At 44.1% G+C, this 23,941-nt stretch overlaps 1 protein-coding gene across 1 annotated transcript; it reads left to right on the top strand.

Moving 5' to 3' along the window:
- Positions 1-19,323: 19,323 nt before the first annotated feature.
- On the top strand, positions 19,324-23,522 carry hoxc13a (homeobox C13a). The gene is made up of 2 exons (XM_061273019.1): positions 19,324-20,201; positions 22,447-23,522. Exons 1-2 carry the CDS (start codon positions 19,520-19,522, stop codon positions 22,701-22,703), a joined length of 939 nt encoding a protein of 312 aa, XP_061129003.1. The 5' UTR covers positions 19,324-19,519; the 3' UTR covers positions 22,704-23,522.
- Positions 23,523-23,941: the final 419 nt, after the last annotated feature.

The following is a 23,941-nucleotide window of genomic DNA, read 5'->3' as shown; positions in this document are numbered from 1 at the left end:
GTTCTTCAACAATGCGATGCGGGCGTTGCGAACGGCGCGGCGTGTGGCCCGAGCTCCGAAAAACCCCACGGGCATCAATCTGTGGACGAGAGGTCCGAACATATCTGGTATGCGGCGTCCAGGAGGCACGCAGACAGATAATTGCGGGCCAGAATCCGTCCACCGTGGCAGACTTTCAAGTGCTCGTTTGCCTTTGAGAGTTTTACACCCCAAGTGGCTGAATAGCCCCGGGGAAGCGAGGTCTTCATTGATTTATTGCTCGCCCTTAAGTCTTTGTTTCTTCACACCGCGAAGAAGTGAGTGTCGCTCACAACTGATATTTGGCCTGCGCTTCAACGCAGGAGTCGGACGACGGGGATTGCTTCATGCGAACCTTTTCGACCATCCCAAATATGGTCGTCTCGTGCTCACATTTGCTGGATTTCATCACAGACGGCTACGTCTGCTCAATCCTCCCGTGGCTCTGTTTTATTGTAAAATGTTGAGCAATTCAAAGTGTTGAAATCGACTCCTGTCTTGGATGATGCCATCTTAATAACCCCTTTCCTTGGTTTTTCTGGGAAGCCGTGGCTTGGGAGATGCGAGGAATACGGCGCTAATAGCCTAGCTTAGAGCGGACCACTCCGCAAGAAAAGGCACAGAGGCGGCGCTGTCCGTTTTTTCTCGCTACGATGCAAATGACCCGACATGCGCGGTATTTGTCATCAACGAGCCCAAATGTTTTGTCAAATGGCCGACATCAGAGAGATGATACAGCCTACGCGCCATACGCGCGCGACCTGAATGTCAAAGCGCTTTGCTACACTTTAGAAAATTTGCGGGAATAGATCAAAACCATTGCGGCTAATCTATTCGCAAGAAATAATCAAGGCGCAACACATTCATCCATTCATTTCCCAACACAAAAAATGCCCAGATGTCAGGAGTACCTCACAGATTGGCTAGGAAAAACAAAATGGCAGTTAGCATCCGTGGCTAATCGGCACCACCCCGCCCCCAATATTTGAACGTTTCACAATATCATTGCGTGATGATGAATGTTTGAATTAACGATGATTGCGCAAATGTCAGCTAGCGCCGGTCTGCTAGACGCCGTCTAGTTGCAGCCCATTCCTCCATTTGCTCACAAGTGGATGGGAAGCCATGCAGCCTTTTTGAGGCTCCGCCTACCTGAGCAAGTATGTCCTCAAAGGCCAGCAGCAAGCACTTTTGTGGTCTAATTAAAAGGCCTTTCTTTTTTTTTTTCGTCTCCCCCCCTTCCCTCCTTTTCGCTAGGTCTTTATGACAATGCTGTGCAGCGGCTACACATGCGCATTTCTTCACAGGGGCGCATTACTGCCCCAGACATGGGCGTGTGCTCAAGCAGACGTGGAAAAGCCACCCAAATGAAAGCAATGAAAGACTTGACGAGTGTTTTTACTTAACCATCGAAAAGTGGCGGCACAAATGATGCATTTTTTTTTTCATTCCAAAGGAGCCGAGCGTAAACAATCTTCCCAGCAAAAGGAAGAATTGGACTCAATTGCGTCCCTAAATTTAAAGAAACCAAAATAGATTGGAACTTCCCCGAAACTAGAATTAATAGTAGCGCAAATTTTCAAACACAATGAAATGCCCGTCTATTGTAACAATTCAGCAAAAAAGTCTCGTGTGCATTTGCTCTCCGACCTCTGACCTCTAGGCTGGCCGAGCCGGCCATGGCAAACGTGGCCGGCCGTTGCCATTCAACCCGATTTGAAGTATGAATGCGTATTTGCTCAGCCCTCCTCTTAATTACGCCGGGCTGTCAGAGTGCAAGGTAAAAAGTGTTTCTTTTTCACGAGCGCGCTAGGCAGACAACTCTGTTTTGAGGCCGGGAACAAAGGTGACAAACAACAAACAAATGGGAATGAAAACCTAACCTCGAATTTTATCACCTCCTCGGCGAGGGCGATAAAGTCCCAATGATGTCATCTCTGCCGGTCACCGCGGTAAACGGCGTGCGTGTGTGCGCGCGTGCGGCAATCCGCCTCCGGTTACTCCGGTCGGTCGCTCAATCTTTACAAACTGCTGGATTCATCGCACAACTCGTGCAGCATTTCTCACATTCCCTTAAAAACTTTTTTTGCCTAGCAACAACGTGAGATTTCTTAAAGGCACTAAAAAAATACTACAAATTCAAAATATGTTCTGAGAAATTTCATTTGGCCTATTTTATTCTTTATCCTCACTATAAATTGGAAAAGTCACTCGTGATCACTTTGCCTTTCCGACCGAAGCCTTTGTCTACTGCCACGTTTACAGGTCTGTGTGTGTGTGTGTGTCTTGCTTCAGTCAGACTGCTGAGGAACAAATCTTGAATTGTCATTCATAACGGATTTCATTTTGAATTTGTTTTCATGTAAAGACGCAAAAGGAGATGCAAATTGTTATGAGTAAATTGTTTTTGTACTGAGTCTAATACATGTCAAATTTTTTTTTTTTTTTGAGGGTTCTACTCCACCGTTTATTCAGCCGATTTAAGATAATTTTAGAAGGAAAAAAAGAACAAAATAACTCATTAAAGTATACAATATTAGTTCTCTTAATCTTTTTTCCTACCATTTTGATTGTCATAATTAAAATTGATGAGTTATTTTTTTGTATTGTTGCCAATCAAGTATATTTTTCCTTCGGAGTACAAATCTAATAATTATTGCTCATTTTGAACTTGAGATGATACTTTTTCAAATTTCATTTCAAGACCGAAGACGCTTTTCTTTCAGCATGGCCTTCCCAAATACTCCAGAATTTTACAGTGGGCAAACCCTGAGAAAAAAAATCTCAAGCTTCACCAAAAGACAAAAAACGTACAATTTGTGTTGCAAATCATTTCCCATGAAAATGTTTCCCATTTCCAAGTTCCAGTCGGCAGGGGGTGGCTGGCTTTCTCACAAACTGAGTGAGCGTTCCGGCAGGCGGCTAGTAAAGGCGGCGGCCGGGCCGTGCCGTGCCGTGCCGTGCCGTGCCGAGCCGAGCGAGGGGGCGACATTCTCGCCAAAGCTTACGAGCAACATTATTAGCCGCTGGCAGGAAATGGAGATCTCTTAAGACGCTACAATCAGTTCATGATGTCTCAAGATGAACATCTCATTTCATTTGATCACTTCGCCTCACACCATCGAGTCCAGTTTTCCTCAAGCAGCTTTTTGGCCTTTTGGATGTCGTTGCCGAGCTCAGCCTGTATCTGGTAGATTTTATTTTATTTTTTCGAGCGTCGGGGGATATATTTGTATTATGTTTCCCGAGCAGTTTATATTTTACACCAGGGGTTTTGTCCAAGGGACCACCATTATAACCTACTTGGGAACCACTGCTTTGGCGGAATATTTTTTCATTTTGCACCAAAGGCTATTTTATTGTGTCTGTACATTTATTTTGTGAATCTATACATTTGACATACTTTGGATAGGTAAATGACTCCGAAAATTAACTGGAAAATTCATCAAGTCCAAATAAGAAAGTAACTTTATTTAAAAAAAAATGTTACAATTATTTTCCATTTGTGGACCACCTGCAGTACCACCTCGGACCACAAGAGGGCCGCGGGCCACCGGTTGATAATCCCTATTTTACACTATGACGTTGCATCCCATTGAATGATTAGAAAAACTTTTCCTACCAAAATATGGACTGCTCTATTGCAGTTTCGTATTTTGGGTGGACACTAAATTTGAAATGGAAGATTTGCCTCCGTCACAGCAACGCAACTCTGCTCCTTTGTGTTACGGTTGACCCCCACAAAACTGAAAATTGAAGTTGATGCCACTAAATTGACATTGAAAGATCGTCGTGAGGGTTAACGTAAAAGTCTGAGGCAACTCTCACTCGTTGGATGTGAAGATATTTTGCTCCTATTTTGCTCACAGTGGCTGTCACGAACCCGCTAGCGAACCCGCTAGCGAACCTGCCAGCAAACGTTGATGACCAGCAATCCTCTAGCTAGTACTTTTTTTTTTTCTGATAGCTTGAGCACATTTTTTTCTCACTATTGGCTATTTTTGCAAAAACCTTGAACCGAATTTCCAAAATTTTGTTTGTCTTGCAAAAAAGTCTTGATTAGCTCCTCAAACTTTTATATTTTAGTTGCAAACAATGAGCACAAGTCATCAAGTTAGCATTCTGCGCTCACTCGCGGTAGGAACGACTAAGGCCTTTTACTTTTTGTGCTAAGGCGGCTTGAATACTTTTGGCGCAATTCTGCAAGGATCCAAATTTCAAAATATTAATGGATGTGTTTTCTGTATTTACCGTAAGCACCAAAACAAATAGTTGTTTCCATGTCACAGTCATCCGGTGGGAGAATAATTTTGGCCGTATTTCATCAAATAAGAGCAGCTTGCAGATTGACAACGGTTGTCCTCTAAGAGTGAAAAACGATCCAGCGAGACGTACCAAACAAAGGGAGGAAGACCCACTTTAGAGGAACAGGAAGAATCCAAATTCTTGACACAAGCAGAGGAAAAGCTACCCTCAAAGAACACTTAATAAGCACTTACATGCAGGCAATGACCAATGTTTTTACTTTTCACTATCGTAGCTGTCCAAAGAAATTTTTTTTTCTCAGCATTTGCCGGATGTTTCCATTTTGTATTTGGGCTGGAGAGCTCTAACACATATTGAAATTGGAAACTAGAAATTGTTGACGACAATGTTGGGGAGCAAGCAAGTTGTCTCCTCCCAAACAATTTTTGGCGTCTATCTTGAAGTTAGAGGAACGCCAGCAGCAAAATATGCCCATGCTAAATTTCTTTTTCTTTTTTAATTGTCTTTGATTTTCACTGTTCACACATTGCGGCCGTTTCACTGCTATTTGAAACTTGTCCACACAGCAAATACAAAAAAAAGTTCCTTTTTTTTTCTTTTGACGAGGTTAGATTGTGGCTTTTTTTAGCACGCCGTTGCACGTTGAGACGCTATTCGCATTGATTTGCAATAAAATGTACACAACGCCTTTTCCAATAAAGGCCAAAGTTAAGCCACCGTCACATTCCGTCTGTTTTTTGTTTGCCTACGGACGTGAGACTCTATCGAAAGCAAAACGGTGAAAGGGGCCTGACCTCAGCTCGCATCGAATTCGCTCCGGCAAGGGAACGCAGCGGCTGAATGTTAATGAGGCGCAGCTGCGCAAAATGAATTATTGATTATGATGCCGCTGATTTTATTTTGAGGCATAATTTTGCTGTAAAAAAAATTGCACGTGTGGTGACATTTTTGTAATTCATGACATTATTGATCCTCCCAAAGAAAAACTACTACCTTCAGCTTTGCTTTTCTTCAACATACACGTCAAGCAGTCTTGTTCGTTTTTTTTTTTTCTCTTTTCATATTTTCCTGTGTCAATCCGCGGAATTATATTTTAGTGCTGTACAAAATGGAGTGTGGCTACACTCACTGTGGATATAAAATACATTTCTAAATGTCAAATGTCACCGCAGCGGCACAACATATCAAGCGGGGGAAAACACCTCGTAGTAGGAGTGCTATACTCGTCATTTGAAAAGCCTCAGGCCCCCTTTCTCTCTTGCGTGCCTAACTTTGTGCCCCTTCCGTTTCCTCTTTTAATAGCAACTTTTTATATGCAACTATTTCCCCCCCCCCCCCTCCCTCGCGGTGACGTTTGTACATCGAAGTAAAATTCCCAGCAGTGCCGCCAGCTAACGTGATGTGGATGACATACGACGCATCTTCAATTTGGCAGAATGTAAAAGCTGCAACCACAACAACGTGTCACCTTGACATTGAGTCAACAATGTCATCTTGATAACTTGACCAACCGAGGAAGAAATTGTTGATGATTCCTCAATGAATTGCAGAAAAGAGTGTTTAGGTTTGCATTTTCTTATCGGTTGTGCATCATTTGGCAAATTGCTAAATATCAAACTGAGCATTGAACAACAACAAAAGAGCCTTTGCGCCTAATTAGGAGCAGCTACATTCAATAAAAATTCTCGAGAAAAGCCATGTCCACTTTGCCTGACATAAGAGGGCATCTGGATAGTGTGCAGAAAAGGAAAAGCGGCCTGTGGCTATTTACAAAGCGTGGCTCTCCGCCGCCTCGTACTCTGACAGTCGGTACGAACGTAATTTTCCCATTTTCTAGCGTTGCATCCTTTCACATTTGCTATTTTGTCTCTAGCTGTTATTATTTTTTTGACTCACTTCTCGAGGAAAATGAGATGGTTTGGGGGGGGCGTTAAGGTCCAGCGACGGCCAGCAACCCGTCCCCTCGGGTTAACGACAATGGCGGCTCACGTGACTGGGCCGTACAAGTGTTTCGGACGAGTCCTTTAGAGAAGTCTCGAAGCAACGGCGGCTATGTGAACAGCTACGGTGCAACGGCTCATGTAGACAGAAGGGACTCACTGGTGTCGATTCCTGACCCTCTTCTGAAGAAGCATTCTTTTTCAAATGACTTTATTTAAAACATTGATCAAATGTGGTAAATTTATGTTTTTTTTTTTTAAATTTCCCAAAGCCAATTTGGTGTGCTGGAGCCTATCCCGGCTGACTTCAGGGAGTAGGCAGGGGGCTGGAATAGTTTGAATTTGAATCTGACTTCTGACCTACCGACTCATGTTCACGCCACTTCAAAGACTTAGGATGGTATTTCTGTCCGTTTGGCAAATCTTGCTGCAAGCCTCCTGAAGGAGGCGTGTTAGCAAATGTGGCCTTTGGCGCATGTGACAATTTGCTTGCAGACTCCGTTTGAAAGCGGCTGAAAGCGGGTCTAAGTTGTGGCGCAGGTGGGATCAAAGCGCAGGCGGACAAATACAGATGAAACGATTGTTTGCATTTGTTTTGAAAAGAAGAGGACAATCACTTGTTAAATTGGCACGGCAATATTGAGGAAAAGAACTTTCTAAAGATCATGCGACCCTAGTAGTGTCGGTGTGGAGCACATTATACTTTGCCGGCTTAATTTGAAATGCTTGACGGGGACGCTATGGCCTTCCTCCTCCCTCCCTCCCTCGCTCACTTGATGGCCACATTACTCTCAGATGACTTTGTGTAGCACTTGCACGCTGTGTATTGCTCGCCTGCATATTCTACGGGATCGCCCGCGTCCTTGTGCGCCTTCGTGTGTGCTCCAAAATGCGCCCATAAAAAACATGGATGCTCCACAGCGAGGAAATTGCACAGAGACTCACTCTGCTCTCCTCATAGCCAACACCATAAGCGTACATTTGCAATTTTCCTTCCGCATATACGTGCACATAGGAAAAACTTTACGGAGTCATCTCCGTACATTTTTGGGGGTAGCTCGTTTAAAGCGCTTCGACCCCGCAATTGGAGCTTTTTCAACTTGGTGTTGACCACTCAGTGAGAATGAAAACAGATCAGAAGGAAGAGCATAGGTTTGCACTCGCAGCAGTGTCGTGATAAGTCTCGTAAAATGTCTTCCCGTGATATACGCTCCGGCGCTTTCTTTCCACGTCTCCCGCATCGCCGTAAAAGGTGTTTCAATGATGGCACGGCCACGAGGTCATTGATTGAACTGCGTTTTGATCACGCGTGGGTGTTGTCAATCTAGGAAGTTTCTTCAAATGACATTCGAGTCACCCACCGAAGAGCTGAGTGACTTTATTTGTCACTAAGTATTTGGGCTAAGTCGGGCGACGCGGCTGGCGTGGACACGGAATGCCACGGCGCTGGCATAAATCATCTTCATCTCCACGTCGTTAAACTGCGGCCAGGCTAAAGCAAAATTCCCTCGCGTGACGTCTCTTAATCGCAGGACAGAAGGTGGCGTGTGTTATGTTGTAAACAAGGCGCTAGCATGACTAATAGGCATTGGTGAGAGTACACAGCTTATAAATTAGATGCCATTGTATCGGCGGAATGATTCGGTGCGCTGAGGTTCGTTAGCGGTGCTCGCAATATGAGTCTCAAACGATGCGTATTTCCCGCTAATGGGACAAAGGTTCCAAAAGCAATCTGGTTTGACCTTGACCTAGAACCCCCCGCCCCCCCGCTGCTACAGCGCTACTTGCTAGCAAAGAAAACATTAGCGCTAGGTGCCAGTAACGTCGTGGTCGGCCCCCAGCGAGCAAAATTCAGATTTTCCGATTGCCAGCTAGCCTCGGGGCTTATTCCAGTCTGTCTGCCGTTGTTACGTAGCGTCAGCGAGCTTACTTCTTACGGCTGCGCTATGTCGCTGCCGCCGCCGCTCGTCACAATGCCGCCATGCTGCTTTGCAGCCAATTCGGCGTGCGCATTTCCGGCCTCTCTTTGCTAACATGTTTACTTGACTTTTTAATGACTTGTCTTACTACTTTTGTGTGTGTGTGTGTGTGTGTGTGTTTGGGCGCTGGAATATTTCCATTTATGAGCCAGGATTTGCATGGTGGCAGCTCGCAGCAAAACCGCTCCTGTCTTTCCTCAAGGTGATTTCCTACAAATATTGTAAAAGTGAATTGAAACTATTTTTCTTGCATCTTTAAACCTAATCAACTCGTGCTGAAGGTTTTTACGTCCCTAAATAGATCTGCCATGGGCCAAATGCATATATTGGCTGTGCGTTACAGCAATTTGGCAAACTGTAAGTTTAGAAGGGGCATATTTAATTGTGTGTTGGGCAAAGACAAATAATTTGTCATATTGTTTGAAGAGCTGAAAGAAAAAATATCAATGAGCATCATGCAGTAGCCCACGTAAAAAAAAAAAGTCCATGATGATTTCCTAGAAATGTTCTAAAAGTGAATATTTCAACATGCAAAAAAGTGCAGACCAAATAGTGCGTATTCATTTCTTTCTTTCCTTGTTAAATTATTCATCAGCAACACACTGAATTTCGTAATCATTCATTTGAGCACACGTCCTCTTTCAAACTGCAACCCTTTCAAACGAACGCTCACTTTCAAGGAGGTTGCTCAAGGACATTCCAAAGTCAAAGTCAAGGCCGAGAATTGGAGTCTGGCAGCACAAGCAAGAAGTGACAAACTTGCAGCACGCACACACACACACACACACACACGTACACACACACACACATACACACACCCGCATACCAAAATATGAAATCGACTTAATAAGCAATCTTGCACAAAGGATTGGAGCAACCCAAAATGTGTACAGTCAAGCCGTCCAAAATTTTAACAGGGCTTCTTTGTGCATTCCTGAATCAACAAGAGCAACATGCGCTGCAGTCGCGCTAATCTACAAAATAATTAAATAATCCAATAAATTTTGCTTCTCTCTCTTGTGCGTGTGTGCGTGTTTGTGCGTGTTTGTGTGTGTGTGTGAGGGCAAGTAATTTTTTTTTTGTCGGCACACACACGCCACAAACATTGGACCTGGCTTAGCACAAATCTATTTTTTCTTGGATTGTAATGCAAGTATATTCAATAATAATAATAATAATAATGTGTTTAATAATAAAATATAGCTCTGAGGTTAAATAAAAAAGAGAGAAGAAATGAATCAAGCAGGTGTCTTGAAGTGCGGCATCTAATAATATTTCCTTTCTCGACGTCCTTCCCAAATGTGATTCTTTAATTTGGAACTGCTGTGGGGATTTATTTTTCATATCTTTATGTTATTCTTCGCAATCCCGGGTCATTTTTATAAAAAAAACAGAAGTGAAGTGCAAAATACAAACTCGTGAAGTGCAAACAGACTCGGGAGTGCAAAGCGCCATCATTTGTTTTTTTGTTTTGTTTTTTTGCTCAGACAGCCAGACGAATTACCCCCCCAAAAAATTGTCGGTGAAAAAATAAGTGAAGAAAAAGATGTTTAAATGACAATAAATTGTAAGAATATTGTCAGAGGAACAGCATAAAAGAAGACCCAACTAAAAACAATGTCATAATAATAATGTTAATAATAACAATAATAAAAATAATATTCTTCAGCTCAAGGTATTTATTTTTAAGGCATACATGACTTACATGTCCAGCTCCTCATTTTGAGTTTGCACGGCGAGCCTTTCTCCGTCCTGCGCACTTTTTTTTCCCCACGCGTCCTTCATGAATTGTGGCTTGGATCGGGACTTTGTCAGCTTTTCCTGCCCTCTAAACAAAGCATCGTTCGGCTATGATGAATATGTCCGTTATCGGATTGTATTTTTCTCTTCTTTATTTGTTTAAAAACAAAATTACAATTACAATTAGTCAGGGGAGAACATCCCGTCAAAAAATATTATTGTTTCGATATTCGGCATATAACAAGTTAAAACAAAATTCGTTCACATAAAAATGATGTCGGAGCACTTTGCGCAGTTTATATGCGACTTTTGAAATGTTAACGAATAAATAGAGAACGAATAACAACTTTCCAGTCGAACTGCACCATTTTTTTGTTCGTTAGTTTTGTTGTTGGGAGGGAGCATGCAGGTAAATGGCAGAAGCGTCGCATGGCGTGGACAAAAGCTTAATTTGCTCGGACGCGTCGGACGTGCCGACAGGTTACAGGCTATACCTGGCTGCTCCAGTGGAGCAGAAACACACGGAGCAGATGTCACTTAACCGACTTTGAATGACATCCCGCTATGAAATAACTTGATATCCATGCACGCACATTTATATATCGGAGCTGTGAAGTCATCATCTGTTGACATCGGCAAGTTTAAACAATGCAATATGTTTTTCTTTTCCTCTTTGTTATTTTCTCCGTGGTTTGTTCACAGTACTATTTATTTTTTGCTTCACACAAAATGGAATCGAAATCCCACATTGAAAAGCTGATGATGATTTGCTGTTCGTCGGAGTTGATTTCTTTTGCTTGTTGCGCAATATTGACCATTTGGAGTGCCGGCCGACGTTGTTGCAGAAGGCTCCTCTGTCCTATACCCTACCCTGCACCCGTGCAAAGTGACTTTGAACTTGAACTTCATCTTGGCCATATTGCTGATGTGTGCGACCGTACTGCGCCGCCGCCGCCGCCGCCGCCGCACTAATGAGGCTGCACTAATTGTTTTGTCTCTGCGTCTGCCTCATTTGACACTCAAACGCGAGGGAGGCCACATGGATGGAAACGTGGATCTCATGCGTCTTCGTTTAACATTTCCACTTGGCGTGTGGTCTGGATGCACTTTGGAAAAAGTGAACATGCATTGCTATAGCCTGGAAATAAAAAGTCACTTTAAAGTGCGCGTGGCCGTGCTGTGAAGTCGGGCAGCCGAAAAGAATTTCCCCAATTAATTTGCCCTCGCTTGCCTTTCTTCTCCTCTCATATTTCCAATGGAAACGTGACCCTGAGGGAGAGATTAAATTGTTGTTTGCTTGTTTGTGTTGAGTTGAGTCGAGTTGTGTTTGCACTATGCCGCACACTCAAGTGGGTCATTTTATTCGAGGCTTGCTCTGGACACAAAATGCACGCGCGCGCGCTGCTGTCAGATGACATTCGCTTTCCACCTTGTCCTCCCGTGTCAATTAAAGGCGAATAAATGAACATCTGTCCCCAGTCAGGCCCAAAATTCAACAGCGCAACGCTCCAGATGTGAATAACTCCGTCCTGAATGATCGAGTCCATATTCTGCTTGATCATATTTGCACCTGATGAGCGCACGCGAGCAGCCATGCAGGCACAAAGAAGAGACGCGGCCGAACCAGCTGGTCCAAAGCTAGTTAGCTAGCTCTTGGTTCGGTTCGCCGAGTCTTGGTTCGGTTCGCCGAGTCAGGCCTTCCTCTCTCTCTCTCTCTCTCTCTCTCTCTCTCTCTCTCTCTCTCTCTCTCTCTCTCTCTCTCTCTCTCTCTCTCTCTCTCTCTCTCTCTCTCTCTCTCTCTCTCTCGCTCTCCTTTATTCCTTTATTCCTTTATTCCTAATTTCCTGACGCATAAATGGCGCGTCTATTTGGAGCGTGTAACTAATAGCTTAGACCGTGACGTGTCCTCGGGGTATTTCGAAACAACAACAAAAAAAAGCCTCATGATCAATCCAAAGGATGCTTAGAGGCGTCTGTGTATAGTTGCTCATACGTGCTCTCGTCGTATTCTGCATATTTGATACGGACGTGTATTTTGCCCTGTTCGGAAATGTCCAAAGTCTGCCTGCATTGGAAGGTGTAACGTGCACCGTTTTGAGGGCGCGGTTAATGCAACCCAAGTTTTTATTTGAGTGTTTGATTGCCCGTATTTTGTTTGAAAGTAATACACGAAAGGAGCGACAAACATATTTGGAACGGTGCCCATGCGCTCACACACAACATGCATGGTTGCCCATCAAAAATAAAAATGTCGGCCATGACGTTCTCCATATGTGCGCATGGCAAAATCTCATTTTTGTTCTTTTTGATGCCGTTTTTGCATCGAAATTAGCTCGTGCGTGTGTACCTAATCTAGTGACCAGTGAATGCGTTACTTGTTTGTTTTTTCGCCTCATCTTTGAGAAAGCTCTGAGTTGCCCGCATGCGATGTGTACACGCGCAAACATTAAAACTACTGCCGGGTTTTAAAAAAAAAATGGTGCGACCCAGGGAGTTGGGTCCATTTCGACCCAACTTTGGGTTGTTTTGCATAAATAAATAGTTAAATAAATAAATGTTTTCTAAGGAAATGTGTTGTTTGTGTAAAACGGTCGTCTAATCTGAACCCAAATTGGGTTTTTTAAATCTGTGCAGCCTTTATAAGGGCGACCACATCAACTGCTTATCACACAGTCGCGAAATTTAAATTACGAGGAAAGATTTGGAAAATATCTGTATAGGGGATGGAAAGTCATGCAGGCCGGTTTAGGCTCACTGGTCACAGCAAGTATTGGGATCCTTTTGTCACTCAGGCGGGCGCCTTGAGCCATTTGGGGGCGCGCACGCACGCGCGCGCACGCACGCACGCACGCACGCACTCAGGGCAGGCCGAGATGATTGACGACGAACGTGTGTGTCTTTTGTTCGCAAGGAGCCACCGCCGCCTCTCTTAACTTGAACTTGGACTTCCGACGAGACGCAGGATTTATTTGCTGCACCTCACTGCATGCAGCCGCCATGTTAGTCATTCATTCACATGCTCTCTGGTGCGGTGCACTGCACGCATACGCAACTTGACGTCTTGCTGAAGAAATACAAATAGGACGACGGCATGCTAGCTTGCTCGCGTCTTCAAATCAATAACGGACACAATTTATTAGTGCACAAAATTGGCGAATTCGGATGACTGCATGTGTTCTCCAGGTTCATGATAGGGATGATGGAAAAAAGACGTCTCCTTTCTTCCTCATACCCCAAATGCGACGTCACACATTGGCCATACAAGGACGTTGCAAAATGCAGATGCAGAAGAGCTGATTGGCCTGATAGTGGTTCTTTTTTTTAACTCGTGCAAGATGGAGTTGAGCTGACGAATATGCACTGGCAAAATATTCGAAAAGTGTGCTGAAAACTATACTGCAGCCGCAATAACAAACACGACGTTTGTCTCACTGCGCTGTCAAACGGAAAGTGGGCCAGACGTATTTCGTATTTGTTTCTTAAACGTGTGTCTGTGTGTGTGTGTGGGTGTGCGTGCATGTGTGTGGACAACAATACGCAAACTAAATGCATTTAAGTCAATTGCTTTCCGGTAAAGTCAAATCAAACCAAGAAATTTGCGAATGATGATTTTGAAACCTTTTCTTTTCTCCGGCCTCAAATGATGCAAATGTGCGTGTCGCTTTTTGGAGCACTCTTGCAATATCTGTCGACTGTCTTACCGAATTTAAGCCGCAGTGAATATTTCAAAAGTTGCGGAAGAAATGGATGGGTGGACGTGTTAATATTTCTGTCCAGTCTTCCGTTTATGCTAACGCCACACACACTCGCGCGCGCTCTCAAATACAATTACGTCCAATTTCTTCCAGTGGTATCCCTAAATTTTTTTGCGCCTTCTCCTTCGGTGTTGTTGGTGTACCTGTGTGCATCTCGCACTTTCCGTCGCAGCTCACTCAGGCATGCAATCGGTATAGCCAAAGCTCCCGCTTGCACGACACAAAAGCCGCATAAGCATCCAACCCATTTATTTCGAATGAAAAACAAACACCCGCACACGCGTGGCCCGTATGAAATATTTTTCCAGCTCTAAAAATATTTTGCTGAGATTGGCATGTGCCAGTGCCACCCTTTTCCTGCACTCGCACAAGCACGCGCGCTTGCCAACGCCAACGGGTGCCTCGGAGGCCTTATTTATTGAGGAATATTCGGGCGGATGTTCACGCGAGTCCTCCCAACTTTGCGTGACTTGGATGTGCGCTTTAGTTGAGGCACTTTGCGCTATGTGGCGTGTGAAAATTCTTGTGCAAGGGATGAGGAATGTGACAGGAATTTGACAATCAATGAGTGTTGGGAGGGGGGGGGGTAATTAAAAAAAACGCACAAACTATTTGCTTTAAATTTGTGTTTACACGTCGTCTGGACCTTATTTACGTTTTTATTTCTAACCGACTTTAGCATTTCCCCATACCTTTGGCTTTACCAACATTTGTCATTTTGAAGGCAATCAAAAAAATGCCAAGCAGCCAAATTGGACGCTATACTTGGGGTGATATATTTTTATTCCACGATAAAGAACAGCTTGGAAAGATTTTCACTCGCTCTTGCGTTTTAAAAATATAGTATGTGTGTGTAAACACACACACGCACGCACACACACATGCGCACGCACACACACTAGTTATGCGTCACAATATTGCACCCTTGAAAAAAGTGGGTGAAATACAACTAAATCTATTTAAGAAATTAGACCGACCTAGGACGTATGGTCAATTGGACCCAACTTCCTGGATTATTTTTCACAAAACAACCCACTTTTTGTTGAAATCAAGCCAGTAAATTAGTTTTTTTTTTTTTTTTGCAAAACAAAACAGGATGTTGGATGAAATTGACTCAACTTCCTGGGTCGGTCCAAATTTTATACCATCAGTTTTAAGGGTACACCTGCACAATTTAATGCGATTGGGGTGCATGGGGTGGGGGTCCCGTCAAGACAATAAGGCTTCATTTTGACATAAATCACCCTGTTGCGACTCATATGACTTCCACGTCTACCAAAATATTCGGAACGCGCCAGGCAATATGTGGAACTTACATGGATGGTGCTGATTTCAGTTCTGATATTTGGAAATGTTTCCTCTCTCGCATTTTGGAACGGCGAACGATTGCAGATGTGCCCAATGTCTCCGATCAAAAGGACGAGAAACTTACTTTTTTGTTGAATTCAGTGCAGTGAGGTGAGGAGAGGAAAGCAAGACACACACGCACATCATCCCTCCAGCAATGCTGACTCACACTGATCTGACTTACCGGTTGCGCACTCGCCTTGAATTCCAGTAAAATGAATTTAGTCACTGCATGCAGGCATTAATGCTCGTTGCATGGTTCATTCACGACAAGACCGGACGGACTGCAATTATTTCACCGTGTGCGCATTACAGCATTCTTCCTGAAAGTGCATCGAGAAGTTGAGTGCTGTGCGCGCTTGAGGGCATAACAGTCGCCGGCACATTTCCTGACGCTGGCGCGGGGCGGCCTCTGTTCTGATGCCACTCCAAACCTGATTGCTGTTGGATGTGTGCACATGCAACCTCGGTTCCCCCCTCGAACCGAGTCCTCCTCTTTGGGGGATTTGTTGATGCCTCGCGCAGAGTATATTGCTAGACTTGAATGTGATCCGCATGCCGCCATCTTACTTTCCAGCATAGCGGAAGCCGCAGGTAGGCCTGGCTTGGCTTGGTCAGGCAGAGCAGGGCAGGTCGCCCGAGAGTGGGCACGGAGGCACTCCCCTCTCCTAGACACAGCGGTGCATGTATCTCCACCTCAGCCGCCACATGCGGATCAGCAAGGACGCATCAAGTTTGTTTGACAATAGAGTCCGAGTTGCCGCTTGAGGCTGAACGGAAAGAAGGCGCCTGTGACGCAATGCATGCACGCATGTTTTGGCAAGACACTTCGCTCCGTCAAATCGAGGCAGCCCGACTTCCCAAATATCCGCAACAATTAACAACTTGCGCACTTCCTTGTTGTCCTAATAGAAAGAACAGTTGCATTAGAAATGAAAAGCGAGCAGAATATTTAGCTTTGCTTGCATACAACGTTTTTTTTCATCCACACGCGCAGCGAATAATATCAATATTTCTTGCACCGGACTAAATAGTGTTGTGATAAGATTGGAATTGTTGCCCAGTGACACATTGCAATAACGACAAAACGTCCCAACTTTATAGAAGCCCCAAAGAGTCCAAATTAAATCAATAGTACAACTTTGGGTAAACTTCTCTACTAATTGGAAAATAATTTAAGTCCATCTTGAAGTGTTTTTGTTGCGGGACGTCAATGCTAGATTCGTAAAAAGAGATTTTTAAGTCTGTGGTTAAATATATTATTTATTCATCTTACCGAATTAAAGCCTTGCAAACATTATTCACCATTGTTGCTATTTCATTATTAGCTTTGGCAATAGAATAGAATAGAATAGAATAGAATAGAATAGAATAGAATAGAATAGAATAGAATAGAATAGAATAGAATAGAATAGAATAGAATAGCAGTCTTTGTGTTTCGGAACATTTTGGATTTTACCTATAAAAAAATAGAATAACTATAATTATTGATACAAACGATTAGTTTCAAGTCTCGAGCAACGTTTAGAATAGTGTCAATATTTGATGAACTAACTTTCTAAAATATATGTATTCTTTCAACCCTTGAGCATTATGATTTGCCAACCCACTCGTAATGTGTAATTGTCCAAATCGGAAAGCGTCCTGCAGCTAAAACGAGAAGCCCCACACTCAGGCTGGAGTTTGCTTGGCCGAACTTTCCATGATAGAGCTGCGCCTGCGGGGGCGGCGGCACTTGCAGTGGCTTTTTCCGCTTTTTCCGTTTTTTCCACTTTTTCCGCTTTTGCTAATCAAGACGGGATCACGTGCACTTGCTTTCCTTCAAACAGAAAGCGCCTGTAAAGAGCAACTCGTTTGCAGAGTGTGAAGTTCATTCTTGTCCGTCTAGACTCCGATTACGACCCTGTTTGTCTGCGTTTTTTACCTTGACCTTGGACTTCCGTGCAGCTGCCACCTATGCGCTCTTCGTGCTTGTTTTTTTTTTTTTCTTAAGACAAAAGAGCTTTAGTCCCTCTCCTCAAAAGGACAGAGGGGCTCTGCTTCCTTAGTGGCGTGCACGCGCACACGGCGGCCACGTACATTTCCCAAGACAACTCAGGAAAAAAATGTTGCATGCAAAGACGCTCTTTACCGCGCTCGCGCTTCATGAATGGCTTGTTGTCATGCTACGAGCACTAGAAAAAAAAAGTCCTCTTGATGCAGACCCGACTCTGCCCTCGACTATGCAGTTTTACCTCTGAAAATGCAGCTCGATATGAATGCGCAAATCTTTCCTGAGCAAAACACAGAGGGGCGCATTTTCTAGCCTGACTGCTGTGTGCCAACCAGCGGAATGAAGCATAAAAGTATCTTGTCAAATAACTTGGGCGTTTTCAGCATGGCGTCTAATTAAAGACACAGTCCTTTCCTTGTTCTTGTTTGTCAGAGGGCCTGAAGCGTCGGTATAGACACTGCTGTCACGCTTCTCACTGCAGCCTCATGCGCTTGAATATTACTGCAGTCAAAATGCAGACCGTCCCCCCCGCACACAAACAAAAGTCGTCTAATCTTCTCCCTAAATGTCTCTTTTCGACCTGCGGAAAGGCACACTAAGGACACACGCGTGTGTGTGCGTGTGTGTGTGTGCGTGCGCGTATATATGTATATATATTATATATATAATATGTACATTATACATAATATATATTATATATATATTATACATTTTATATTGAATTGTAGTGTGTGTATTTATGTAGTACAACTTTATATATAGCGCATTTCACATCCGTATGTAAACACTGTTATATCTAGTGTAGTATATACACCCACATTTTTTACAAACATATCTAAACATATATATATATATATATATGAATATATAAATATATAAATATAGAAATATATATATATATATATATATATATATATATATATATATATATATATATATATATATATACTATATATTTCTATATACACACACACATATATACACCTATATACACCTATATACATATATACACCTATATACATATATACACCTATATACATATATATATATATATATATATATATATATATATATATATATATATATATATATATATATATATATATATATATATATATATATATATATATATATATATATATATATATATATATATATATATATATATATATATATATATATATATATATATATATATATACACACACACACATATATACATATAAACACATGTGTATCTACTATACTATACACATATATAAACACTGTGGGTGCCATTTACCTAATGAATACAGAAAAACTTGGCTAAGAGGCATTTAGCCGCACCACACACAGGACTATTTCTCAAATAATCATTAGTAATGTCGTTGGTCCTTTTGTTGCTGTTTGTTTGTTTGATTGTTTTTGCTATTTTGCCATGCTGGTATCTTTATATTGAACCTTTTTTGGGGCGGGGGCTTAATGTAGTTGGGAGACACTCGTCTCTGTGAAAATTTTGAAACGTAAAATTCTAATAATAATATTAGCAATAATTGCTTTAACAATATTTTCTTGGATGATTTATTGTACGCATGTATGCACTTTAAAAGCATCATTTAATGTTTAGATTTTTCAAATGGGTGTGTTTGCTTATATAGAGCCCTTTTGAATGAAAAGTAGCTCGAGTTGCGCACCTTGAAAGACTTTTCCAAGATTTGTACGGGGATGAACGGGCCCCTGTCCCGGACGCCTTTTTCAATTCAACAGGTAAGTGCCCTGTTAGGCACCTCCGCGAGGGAACAGCTTCGGAATGCTCAATGTGTGACCCATGTTGCTATTTATTCTGCTGCGGCGGCATGTAACGGGCGCCTTCGCAAGTGTGGTTCGGGCTTTGGGAAGACGACATGATCGAGTGTGAGTCGCGCGCGTGTTTGGACGTAGCAAGATGGATCCTTGTAATTTTCTTTGCTGAAAGCAACAGTTGGGAAAAGGCACGTGCATGGAGGCGTAAGGCAGGTGGTGGGGAAGAGAATAAAAATCACGGTAGATGTGAGTATAGCTACTAGCTGTGTTGCGTTTGCTGCTTTTTGCCTCTTGTGGCCTTTGGCGGCGCTTGGAAGCCGGCTAAAAAGCACGGATTGTTTGCATTTGCCTCTATCGCCCCCAGTGCGCAAACTTCCCTTTAAGGGAGTGAGGCTGGCCGCCGGGAGCCAATGGCAGCGCGGCGTGGCAAGCAGGAGACGCGCTGACATGCGAGCCAGTGGCTCTCTTTAAAGGGCTCGCTGGCTGGCTGGCTGGCTGGCTGGCTGGCTGGCTCGCTGGATCGACTGTGGCTGTGTGCGCGGAGCTCAGGACCTGTTAGCGTATCACGTGCCACATCCTTAATGAAGTGGACGCGCGAGGGGCACCCGTGTGCGCATGCGCCGGGTGTAAAACTGTAGTTGGAAATGAGGTGTCCGTCTTGGAGAAGTCGACTTTTAAAAAGCATCGGCAGCCCCTGATATGACGACTTCGCTGCTTGTGCATCCACGCTGGGCGGACACCTTGATGTACGTGTATGATAAGAGTCCGAATGAAAGCGGGCCGAATAAGAGCCAAACAATGGAGGCACTGAGCGGCAATTGCCCCGCGACCCACTGCAGGGACCTGATGTCGCACCCCGCCCTGGGACGACACTCCGGCACCATCGGCGGCGGCCACCACCACCACCCACACCAGGGCTCCGTCTACTCGGATATCTCCTCGCCGGACGCCGCTCGCCAGTGTCCCGCCCCACAGTCCACGTCGGGCGCCTCGCTCGGCTACGGCTACCCGTTCGGGGGCCCCTACTACGGCTGCCGGCTGTCCCACGCGCACAACGTCAACTTGCAGCAGAAGCCGTGCTCGTACCACCCCGCGGACAAATACGCCGAGCCCAGCACGGCGCTGCCCAGCGACGAGCTCTCGAGCCGGCCCAAAGAGTTTGCCTTCTATCCCAGCTTCGCCGGCTCCTACCAGGCCGTGCCGGGCTATCTGGACGTGTCGGTGGTGCCCGGCATCAGCGGCCACCCCGAGCCGCGACACGACGCGCTCATTCCCGTGGAGGGCTACCAGCACTGGGCTCTCTCCAACGGCTGGGATGGGCAGGTGTACTGCTCCAAGGACCAGACCCAGTCGGCTCATCTATGGAAGTCGCCCTTCCCAGGTAAATCACGGTGCTTCTTTTTTCCCTTTTCTCTCCGTTCCTTTTCTTTTCTTTCCCTCCCCCATTCGGTGCCGTGCATGCATCTTCCCCCGTTTTTGTGCGCAGTCCAAGCGGCTCATAGAAACCTGCGGCCGGCCACGTTTGTTTACGCTCGGATATTTTTCTTTGCGTTCGTTTTACACGCGACTGCGCTCCACTGGCAAATTCGGCAAAACACACTGCGGGGTGCCCCGAACGTTCTCGACAAACACACGCGTCCCGAGGTTCGTTTCGTTCTTTATTTTGTTCTCGTGAGGTGGACTTTGCTATTTTAAGGCTGCCTTGCCCTTCAACTTGACATGCAGCAAACCCCACGCGGGCCCTCAGAAAATGAGAAGGATGAAGAAAAAAACAAAAAAGAAAACAAGAGTTACGTGGCCTGAAGTGCAGAAAGCGAGCTTCTTCAGGTCCTGTGATGGATGAACATGCACAAGTTGAGTTTCAGTCACGCAGGAGAAGCCAGAGCAGGGCAAACCTTTGCCCCCTTTATGACAAGATAGTCACTTAGCTTGTTTGGACTCTGCCAATAAACCTCAACGCCCTGTGTGATGTCTTGCATATATCAGCACCCACTTGTGTCACGCACACACACACACACACGAGCGCGCACACACGCGCACGCGCACACACAACAGTGCACAAGCTTCAGTATCGCGTTACGCACAAAAATTGCTCCCTGGAAACCTTGTGTTATTTTAAAGCATGATTTTGCCGTGTGTTAAATTCACTTACACAACCTCTAAGCTCTCCTCCAAGGTGTTTACTGTGTTGCTTCTTCATGTGGAGACTCTTCTACCTGAACACAGCTATGCATGTAGCTTCAGACATTATGGAAAAAGAGGCACAAAAATGGGAAAAAAGCACACGCCCTACTCCATGGACTGTGTTGTTTGAAGACGATTTGCCATGGCAGCCTTGCGGGCACCTAAGATCATCAGCTCAGTCGTTGCCCACCATCTGTAGCGATAATATCACGCAGCAGCCAAACGCATACCGTTTTTCAACAATTTCGGCCAAATCATCTTTTCTTTCTTATTTCTCAACTTATAATTTATTATTATTATTATTTATTTGCCCCCACTTGGGGAGATTTTAACATTCATTTCACAGGAACATAACACACTTGCTTAAGTGTGGAGCACTAAAGCGACTTTTGCATTCTCACAAATGGCCCCTGCAACGTCAATGCAGTGTTGCAGTCAAGGCTCTTCCTGCCTCCACCACTATTGTTTGGGCTTGACACGATTACCCACAATTCCTTGGGACACCTCTGTGCGCAAATCACATGCCACTGCTTTATGGTTTAGCTCAGCAGGTTCCATATTGACGTGCAGCATAGGCGGAATTGCACCGCCTATATATGAACGATGGACAGATAGATTCAAACATCTTATTTTCAGTTGAGAGAAATAAGCCTCAACAACCCCTCCACGCACGCGTGCGTATACACGCACACACACACGCAGACACACACACATTTTATGCCGAACCGACTTTATGGTTTTTTTGGTAAATTCTAACTGTATGAACAAAAAGGTAAAAAGAAAATTAAAAGTTAGCAAAGACTGGAATGTAACACACGTGATGGTCAAGTTGTGTGATGCTTCACACTGAAGCTCGACATGAGACACTGCCCATGCACACTCACGTGTTTGTGGTGGTCTCCCATATTTGATGTCAATGTAATTCATTGAAATGCAGCCGCTATTTCTACAGCAAAAACATTCCTATACCCACAGTGTGCTCATCTACATAAACACACACTTGCAGACACGCAATGATTACGTCATACACTCACGAAGGATGCGTGGATAGATAGATAGATAGATAGATAGATAGATAGATAGATAGATAGATAGATAGATAGATAGATAGATAGATAGATAGATAGATAGATAGATAGATAGATAGATAGATAGATAGATAGATAGATAGATAGATAGATAGATAGATAGATAGATAGATAGATAGATAGATAGATAGATAAAGACAAATAAATAAATCGATATTGTGTGCAGTGTTTTTTTATTCGGCCGCGTTGCATGCAGCGTCAACGCCTTTTAAGGGCGCGGAAGCGGCTCGCTGCGCGTAAACATTGTCGCCGTCGGCGCGGGCAGGGTGGCCACCGGCAATCCGGCATGCAGGTGACATTTGCGCGTCTTTATGGATGCGCGTTTAACCTTGTCCTCGTCTCCTGTTTGCGTAGATGTGGTCCCGTTGCCGCCCGAGGTGAGCAGTTACCGGCGCGGACGCAAGAAGCGCGTGCCTTACACCAAGGTGCAGCTGAAGGAGTTGGAGAAGGAGTACGCGGCTAGCAAGTTCATTACCAAAGACAAGAGGAGACGCATCTCGGCCGCCACCAACCTTTCGGAACGCCAAGTCACCATCTGGTTCCAGAACCGGCGGGTCAAGGAGAAGAAATTCGTCAGCAAATCCAAGAGCAATCACCTGCACGCCACTTGACGAGCTCGCGGTTTCCTCGCCGGAAAGAAGGTCGAGAGCAACCATCATCTCGGCTGCTTTTAATTGAACTTGCATCTCCGTCAAAACAACGCCCGACCGATTTCATTTGAGAGCCGAGCAAGTCTCTCAAAACTGTGAAAATGCGGAACACGGACTCCATATTTGTTTTATATGACTGTACATATATAAATATATAATATTTAAAACGATATCTAAAGTCATGATATTGCGTGATTCATTTTAATGATGATTATTATTATTGTTATTATTATTATTATTTTCTTGTTTCCTTTTCTCTCCAAACCAAATCAGAAAAGGACCGCAAAAAACATGACTGATGGGTGGCTTACTTTGTTTTTTGTTCTTTTTGTTTTGGTGGTTGTTGTTTACTTTTTTTTATTTTTTATTTTTATATATGTCGCCCCACAAACAGGAATGTTTGTGACTGAATGTCAGGTTTCACCCAAAAGACTCGACGACATGAAAAAAAAGTTCAGAAAAGAAAAGCGGTGTACTTTGGGTGACACGCGTTCTTTTCTAATTCCCGCTGAATTGAAAAGCGATGATCCGCTGAATTGAAAAGCGATGATCCTCTTCGTATATGTTCTTCTAAGCGATGCGATATTATTTCCCTGTGTAGTGCAATGCCTTTTTATTATTTAAATTCATATTATGGCCCATGTGTAAACTCGAGTATACGTTGTGCCTGTATGTTCTCCTCTTTTATTTTTTGGGGGTTTATTTTTATTTTTGGTCCAAGGACAATTGTGTCACGAAATCTGCAATGATTGTAAAGCATTAAAGTCAGTGAGTACTACACACGGATGCACGCGCCTTTTATTTGTTTCGTGCCAAGCTTGTAACTTTTGCTGCACTATATATGCCGGTCGGTTTTCATCAATAAATGATCATGAAAATGGTCAAGTCTTCCAATCGCTCAGCCACTGGCAGACTGGCATTCTCACTCGCAGCATGTGTGTGTGTCTGTGTGCGTGGGCGCCATGCAGCAGAAGGGAGCGGATGTACAGGTCGAAGCCTGCCCGATGAATCCCAACTGGTAAGAGGCATCGTGGCGTCCCATCGACTTATTCTAGTTGTTGTTGCGCTTTGCTAAGAGGCCGACGGATGGTCATTTTCCAGCCGGGCCGATTTGTTGTTGCACATCCGCACAAAGGCCTCCTATCGCGTGGAAAAACGAAATCGTTTGCGTTGATTTGCTTTGTCCACTATTTAAAAAA

Source organism: Syngnathus typhle, linkage group LG2, assembly GCF_033458585.1.
Source record: "Syngnathus typhle isolate RoL2023-S1 ecotype Sweden linkage group LG2, RoL_Styp_1.0, whole genome shotgun sequence".
In the NCBI taxonomy this organism is placed as follows: domain Eukaryota; kingdom Metazoa; phylum Chordata; class Actinopteri; order Syngnathiformes; family Syngnathidae; genus Syngnathus; species Syngnathus typhle.
This window is presented reverse-complemented; position numbering and strand designations above follow the sequence as displayed.